Raw genomic sequence first — 7,607 nt, 5'->3', positions numbered from 1 at the left:
TTCGAATAAAAAAATGATAGAGGTACCAATTGATTCGGTACCCGCCTACCCGGACATCATGCTCATCCCTAAATGAACCCAATCTCAGTAGTTGGTCCAAACTCTAATGGGCTTCTCCTTCATAATTCCATTGGGTTATTTTGTAAACAATCAGATTTGCAAGGGTAGTTTTTTTTCGTATTTATTTAAAACCCAATAAACTCAGTCAATTGTGAGGTTACATTTTGTCATTTACTATTTCAGAAGGTAATTTAATTTTCAAAAATTCACTCGGGCAGTGGCAGGTCACACAGACACACCATTTCCACCGTCACTACTCAACCGTCTAATCCTCACCCACCGCGCTCCGGCATGGCACCTGCAAAACCTACTTCCCGTGCCATCTCGCAACAAGCATTTGATGAAATGGTTAAAGAAAACATAGACGATTTAGGTATGGAACCAACTGAAGCCTTAACTGACGCAATCGAAACCCTAACTCTTCAAGGTGTAGATCTCTCCGGTATCGTCACAAATACAGTTCCCGGAGAATTGAATCCGGTGATCGAATCTATTCATAGGATCAAACAATTACAGGATTCGAATTGGACTGATGAATCTGTTGTAAATGAAGCGATAGGTTTATTCGATAATTTGAATGCAATTTCTCGGGTTGATGGATCCGGATCCGGAAATGCCGCTGTTGCCACGAGAAACGGAGGTGTAGAGTTGATGTGTTCTGTGTGTGAGAAGCTCAGTATAACTGGCCGTGATACAGCGCTTGTATCTGCTTTGAATACATTAGCTGCATTTCTTCACGGTATATTTGTTTTAATTAGTATTGTTATAAATTGAAATATTATGATATCCGAATTGAGGTTTATACGATTGATATAAGTTTATAATTTATATGTAGTGATCTTAGTTTGAGGTAAATTATGAATGAATGCATTTGTTAATGCAGATCTTCAAAGTAGAGAAACTTTTCTGCAGAGTGGAGGACCAAAAATGGTGGTTGGTATTCTAACTAATGGAACTCAAAATGCGAATGTTTTGAACAGTGTGTTTTCTGTTGTTGCTGCGGCTGCGACCGGTAATGAGGTTCTTAAGGAATCGTTTGTGGAGTTACATATTGATGAGTTGATAGTTACGATTATGAGGAAGCATAGTAAAGAGAGCATTCCTAGTTTATATGATGCTATTCGAGTGCTTTTGTCCGCTGATGATAACCGAGTATTGGCTTCACAAGTTAGTGATTTACAGAAATACATGTATAAGCGTCTTAATACTTGAATGCTAAAAGGAGTTGTAAAGTATTCACATGGTGCATTTTGTAGGTTTATGGCTATGCTCGACAATTTGCAAAAGTTGGAATAGCTGATGCTCTTGTGAAGTCACTTGATGGTGGGATTAGCTCACCAAGTGTGGTATCCGCAACTATTGCACTAAAGGCCGTTGCAGTAAATGTGAGTGCTAAAATTTCAACTTCTATTGGAATTTAACGTAATATGAATCTACAAATGTTTAGAGACACATTCCATTGTTAAGTAAATCATGATGACTTAGCTTAACAGCATAATTCATGAATAGTGTGTAGTGGTCTTTAAACATTGTTTTCCGTAGCAAGAATTTATTTGCTATGTTTTCTAAATAAGTTATTAACACTTTTGTATAGCACTTTGCTTCTGCCGTTATTCATATTGAAGACGATTCTCTTATTTTAGTGGCCATATACAAAACTTTTTAATCAGTTCTGATTTTTGCTTGTCTTTTGGCATTAGGATGAAATATGCAAATCCGTTGCTGAAAATGGCGGTATTGATTCGTTGCTCATTTGTATCGATGACGCTGGTATACAGGGGAACAGTATTGTGGCTAAAGCTTGCTGCTCTTTGTTATCAAAAGTTTGTCAAAATCACCGTAATTAATATTATATGCTTCTTGTGATATTGTATCCCTCTGATATTTATATTTCGTGATTAGTTGGCCGCAAGTGACTACAACAAGAGTGCCATTGTTGAAAAGGGAGGGTTAAATAGACTCATCACACTTTCTAGTAGACTTGCTGATGATCCATCTGTCATCCAGGAGGTATTTATAATTTGTTCACACAATTGCAATGGCTTTTTTTTTTCTGCCTGCATTTGTGCATTAAGATGAACTACCTGTGTTTGTGGTACAAATACAGGTGATGACTATCATAAGTACTCTGTGCCTGCGATCACCTGGAAATGCAGGCCTAGCCATGGAAGCTGGAGCAGGAGAGCTTGCTATCCAAGCTATGAAAAATTACCCACAAGCATTTCAGCTGCAGAAAAATGCATGTCTCATGATACGTAATCTGGTTGCCAGAAATTCAGAAAACAGGTGTTTTTATTTGTTGCAAACTAACTTCGGAGTGCTTGTTGATTTATGGTTTTGATTTGTGAAATTATGTTTATTGTTGCATAGGTCTGTTTTGTTGAGTAATGGTATTGAGAAGATAATAAGGAATGCCAAGGAGAAACACAAAAGTTGCAGGGATGCGGCCACTGATGCGCTTAGAGATTTGGGGCTTGAAAACTACAACTTGTAGGCTGTAGCCTTGCTACTGAATCAACCATTTTGCTTGAAAAGTATATCTTTTTCCCCAATTAGAACAGTATTCTACGATATAAGTGGTTTTTATTCTGTAAGAGACGATTTAAGTCTTTAGTATGGAATGTTTTTTGGCTCTTTGTTTCGATGTTTATAGAAGAAAAAGAACTAAGATGTTACTTCTCTGTTTTCTTCGCTCTCAACCTTAAAGTTAGTTTATGTCACTTGCATAGTCAAATTGGTCTACGATAATAATAAATGGGTATCAAATGGAAAGAAATTCGAACTTAACTTGATTGTAAAAGTCGATGGGCAAAAAATAAGGGTTGTAATTGTGACCCGTGACTTATATAGGTTGTGTATTCGGGTCCTTTTCAACTAGCATAGGTTAAAAAGGATAAATATTAGAATGTGACGAACAAATAAGAAAGGTATCTGATATAAGTGGTTCAACTGAAACAATTTATGATTTGTCGAAATTTTCATATAGACATTTGTAAATCATGTATCTCTATTTGTATGGACCCTTTTCTTGACTAGAAAAAGAAAAACCTTTTACATTACTGGATTCAACCAAATAACAAACTTCGTATGGTGCTCAGTCCTCTACGCTGTAAATGGGAGGATCTGGCAAATCTATGAGCCCAGAGAATAAACATAGAATACTACACAAGTAGTTTGATTGCCGTTGTTGTCTACTTGTTGAGCTATCTTACACGCCTCATTGATGACAAAATGGCCGCACAACTACGAGAAAAACTTGGAGTATGCCTTCTTTTCTCTCTCAAGTCTATCAGCAACCTGTATCCATATCTTTATTTTAAACAAAATTGTCGAATGGCCATTGCTCATGTATTGGCAAATGTGTACATACCTTCTTCTGTGCTGCCTTAAGCTCCCTTATTATTCCAGCTGCAAATCAATTTCATTGAAGTTAAATTAATTTCCAACCATCATTTACGTTACCAATATAACTAATAGACAAAATTTGTCTTACTTGTTATGAATAGTACTATTCAATTTTTCACTTTTTACAAACCTAACCCTTAACTTTCATTAAAATACAAATCGACCCCCTACTTTATCCCTATATTATAAATTATTATTTATCCCATCACTAACACCAAAAACACCCACCACGCTTTACCGGCTTCTACACTACGCTCAAACAGTAGGACTCACATATGCCACTACTATGCTACATTTTTTTTTTGTCTCCAACGATAAAAGAAGCAACTTTCTTAAAAGGAACAATCCTTCAATGCTACCAAAAAATGTCGAAAAATATTTTTTTTTACAAAATAGATCTACTAACTTTAACGCTAAAAGAAGCAACTTTCACAAAAGGAACAACCCTTCAATGTTAGATGTCGAAAAAATTCTTTTTTACAAAATAGATCCACAAAAGGAAAGACTTTTTTTTTTAACTCGCATTCAAAACGGAGCCCCCGGCGCGAAGCGAGGGCTCCACAACTAGTATTAGCTAATAGACAAAAGTTATGAATAGTGTCAGGGGTATTTTCGACTTTTCACCCTTTTTTTTAACATTTTAACTAAATTTCATTTTACCAACAAAGGCCCCCACATTTTTTTGAAAATTTCAAATCGACCCCCCAAACAGGGGGTAAAGTGTCAAATAACCATTTTCATAAAAAATCTTAAATAAACTCCACCTAAATATTCAACGGGTCATATCTTCTCGCTCGCAACGAGTTAAATTTTTCCGACACCATCGTTAAACTCGAAATAATTTTAGGAACACAATGTCACTAGCTATACGCAAAATGGACGCTTTTTAAAAAACGCTAAATATTTGGGGTACTTTTCATACACGTTTATTTTGCGTTAAATTTTTAAAAGTCGACAATTCCATAGCGAAACGCGGAGATGCACATATATTGTTAATTTAAAATAACATTTAAATCTCTCACGGGTTATACCTGTTAGTTTGACTCGAGTTGCGCTTCAATGATATCATCGTTAGCCACAAAATAATTTTACTAAACGCAATAAAATAATTAAAAATCGAACCCCCGGCGCGAAGCGAGGGTTAAATAACTAGTTTTGCCTAATGGACAAAAACTTAATGACAGTGTCTAACCTTCATTTGGTTCCAACTCTTTTGCCTTCTTGAAACTCTCTAATGCAGCATCCACGTCATTAAGAGCCATGTGTGCCTGATTAAAATGTTCACAATAATTACAGCAGAGTTAAGGGCCTGTATAAATTGTTTTTATACACACACACGCCTAATTGAAACCTACAGGATGTCAAATACAAGTAAATAAGGTCTCTGAATTAGTAGTTACCAACCTGACCTTGACGAAACCAAGCCTTTGCATTATTTTGACCATCACGCAATGCAAACTCTATATCAATCAATGCTCCCTTCGCATCCCCCAATTTCAGTTTACAAGCCTAAGGGATCATTAATTCAGATTGGACATCAACGAATAAGCTATTTACAATATGTAAAAATGAACATAGAAAAGTTCATGTCACTGATAAGTGAGAATAATTGTTGACTTACAGCACTGTTTGTGAATATCTGCGCCTTCCTCTTTCCCAGTGAAATACTTGTATCTAGAGTTTATGATAAACGGAACAAGGGAAAAAAACTCGGGTCAAATAACATGAAAAGCTGCAAAATCCATATAAACACTAACATAAGGACTACAGAAATATTGGTCAACCATCGTCAACTCCTTCTTTCTCCCAGCAGACATCCAAATAACGCACGGCTTTCTTATACTTTCTGAGAGCCATTTTATGATCTTGCTTCTGCCCATAACAATAATTACAGCAAATGCCCATCATAAAAAAACTACACACAAAAATAAAACATTTTTATTTTAAATCACCTTAAAAGCTTCATTCCCAGAAGCCCTGATTGAATCTACAGCATCCAACCACCAAGTGAGTTGACTTGGACCGTTATCAAGGTCAGCGGGCCAATCAGGAAACAAATCTCCATCCTTAAAAAAATTCCCAATTCCATCATCTTCACCTTCTTTAATTTCTCCACAATCCGCAATAACAACATCTTGAACGGGGCAATCATTATCGTCAGTAGCAACATGCTCAATTGACTTAACAACTCCCATACCTTTAACTACCTTTCCAAATACAACATTTTTTCCATCTAAATGTGGTGTTCGGGTCGTGGTAATAAGAAACTGTGATCCATTAGTATTCGGGCCAGAGTTGACCATCGATAACATTCCTTTTCTTTCATGTTTCATTTCAAAATTTTCGTCTTCAAAACGTAAACCGTAGACTGATTCTCCACCACTACCATCACCAGCTGTAATATCACCACCTTCAATTTTAAAACTTTTAACAAGCCGGTGGAAACGAACTCCCTGAATCCATTTCACGTTTCGTAAGGGTAAGATTTTTTTTAGTTGATTGCATTTGAAAATATCAGTATTGCGAAAACAATAATGAATATTTATATAATCATATTAGTGTCAATCCATAAAAGCCAAATAATACAATTAAATACTACTATTACTAGAATTCAATATAAATATATCAAATCGCTTACCTGGTTAAGGAGATCAAACAGCTTATCATGTTAAGCAGATAAACAGTCGTTTTCAACTGCTTTAATAAAATAAGTAAAAAGAAACATGAACCTTTTTAAACACTCAAAACTGTTTATCTGCATCAAGTAATAAACAGTTCTTTAACAACGGCTTATCAAAAACTCCTTATTTGATTTTAAAATTAAAATAAGCGATAAAGAAACATAAACACTTTTTAAAAAATACAACACTGTTTTATCTGCAATTCTGATTTTCTACCGAAAGTCCTCCTACAATTTATTACGTCATTACTTTTATGCACGTTAATCGATCCCACAGAATAATAAGTTACGATTAAGAACAAAAATGAAAGATAAGTAACTAAAAAATGGAACCTTATAGTGTAGGGGAAGAGCAGTAATAGTGCTAATACCATATTCACCGGTACAAAGTGCCCTGAAATTAAGAGCAGTTTTAGGAACAATATCAGTGAATAATTCAACCACAATTCGTCCTTCTAGATCTCCACCTATACTTATATCTAGATAACACCTTTCTCTCCTCATCATCTCTTTCTTTCTATCTTGCAATCTATCTATTTATAGAAAGCTTTACTAGAACTTCACTTATATATAAACACCTATATATATATATATATATATATATATATATATATATATATATATATATATATATACATATATACATGTGATGTATGTATTTGCGATACAGACAAGAGACGACGGTACAGTACTAATTAGAAATCCTGCTATATTCATTTTAACTTATTCTTATTATTTTTTATTATTAATATTAATATTATTATTAATTATTATTATTATTATTATTATTATTATTATTATTATTAATTTTTTTTTGAACGGCTATATATATTATTATTTTAATTATTAATTATTATTATTAGTAGTAGTAGTAGACTAGTAGTATATTATTATTATTATTATTATTATTATTATTATTATTATTATTATTATTATGAAGGGAGTGGAAATGGGCTTGTTAGAAGTTCTCTTATCAAACATCTTAGTGATCGTCATTGTGGTATCGATGCGCGGGATATCACTCGACATTCTCTTACTTCTAATTTGGGTGTTTATACTGAGGCTGATGTTACTTTTAGGCGTATGGGGATTTGGTTATGTGGTGTTTGCTACAAAACACACACGGTACATGCTAAGTGCCGTCATGGTAGGGGCCCGGATGTGCCGCCCCCCGATGAGGGAAATGGTGTTGTTCGTTTTGTGCTTCATAATTTTTCCAAGCCACTAGCTCCCTCTTCTCCTGCTCGACTTTGTATTGAGGATGGTTCGGTGCGTGATCATAACGATGGTTTTGACGTGGCTCTCCTGGATCAGTTGTTCTCTAAGGGGTTTCGCACGGTTAAGTCTATCCCTCCCAAGTGTCGTTTGGGGTTTTCTCGAGTTTTGAAAGGTGCTCTTGATAAGGTGATCTCTAAGCCTGATGACATTTCTAGTTGGGTCTCTTTGTTGGTGTTACCCCTTT

General features: G+C 35.1%; 2 protein-coding genes across 5 annotated transcripts; one reads left to right on the top strand and one right to left on the bottom strand.

The window, feature by feature from the left end:
• Window positions 1–259: 259 nt before the first annotated feature.
• LOC139886310 (uncharacterized) lies at window positions 260–2,774 on the top strand. The gene is made up of 7 exons (XM_071870077.1): window positions 260–799; window positions 944–1,227; window positions 1,317–1,445; window positions 1,761–1,883; window positions 1,963–2,070; window positions 2,168–2,346; window positions 2,431–2,774. The coding sequence occupies exons 1-7, from the start codon at window positions 352–354 to the stop codon at window positions 2,552–2,554; spliced, it is 1,395 nt and encodes a 464-aa protein (XP_071726178.1). The 5' UTR covers window positions 260–351; the 3' UTR covers window positions 2,555–2,774.
• A 205-nt stretch (window positions 2,775–2,979) lies between these two features.
• Window positions 2,980–6,680, bottom strand: LOC139886309 (peptidyl-prolyl cis-trans isomerase CYP40-like). Of its 4 annotated transcripts, none has more exons than XM_071870074.1 (8): window positions 6,479–6,680; window positions 5,418–5,918; window positions 5,250–5,337; window positions 5,087–5,139; window positions 4,870–4,974; window positions 4,658–4,733; window positions 3,431–3,468; window positions 2,980–3,357 (listed from the first exon to the last, which is right to left on the bottom strand). In XM_071870074.1, the coding sequence occupies exons 1-8, from the start codon at window positions 6,650–6,652 to the stop codon at window positions 3,304–3,306; spliced, it is 1,089 nt and encodes a 362-aa protein (XP_071726175.1). In that variant the 5' UTR covers window positions 6,653–6,680; the 3' UTR covers window positions 2,980–3,303. The 4 variants fall into 4 exon arrangements, 3 of the variants coding, with proteins under 3 accessions (XP_071726175.1, XP_071726176.1, XP_071726177.1); XM_071870075.1 differs by having other exon boundaries at window positions 5,418–5,860; window positions 6,517–6,680; XM_071870076.1 differs by having other exon boundaries at window positions 6,517–6,629.
• Between the last annotated feature and the right edge of the window lie 927 nt (window positions 6,681–7,607).

Source organism: Rutidosis leptorrhynchoides, chromosome 1 (assembly GCF_046630445.1).
Source record: "Rutidosis leptorrhynchoides isolate AG116_Rl617_1_P2 chromosome 1, CSIRO_AGI_Rlap_v1, whole genome shotgun sequence".
Taxonomy (NCBI): domain Eukaryota; kingdom Viridiplantae; phylum Streptophyta; class Magnoliopsida; order Asterales; family Asteraceae; genus Rutidosis; species Rutidosis leptorrhynchoides.
The sequence above is the reverse complement of the archived record's forward strand: the minus strand, read 5'-3'. Positions and strand labels throughout refer to the sequence as shown.

Excerpts from the sequence above, each read along its gene's own strand:
- LOC139886310 (XM_071870077.1), top strand. The coding sequence starts at position 352 with ATGGCACCTGCAAAACCTACTTCCCGTGCCATCTCGCAACAAGCATTT. Across the intron at positions 1,884-1,962 it reads GCTGCTCTTTGTTATCAAAA|TTGGCCGCAAGTGACTACAA; the intron begins GTTTGTCAAAAT and ends TTTCGTGATTAG. Across the intron at positions 2,071-2,167 it reads ATCCATCTGTCATCCAGGAG|GTGATGACTATCATAAGTAC; the intron begins GTATTTATAATT and ends GTACAAATACAG.
- LOC139886309 (XM_071870074.1), bottom strand. The coding sequence starts at position 6,652 with ATGATGAGGAGAGAAAGGTGTTATCTAGATATAAGTATAGGTGGAGAT. Across the intron at positions 4,734-4,869 it reads CTTGGTTTCGTCAAGGTCAG|GCACACATGGCTCTTAATGA; the intron begins GTTGGTAACTAC and ends CATTTTAATCAG. Across the intron at positions 3,469-4,657 it reads AGAGTTGGAACCAAATGAAG|CTGGAATAATAAGGGAGCTT; the intron begins GTTAGACACTGT and ends ATTGATTTGCAG.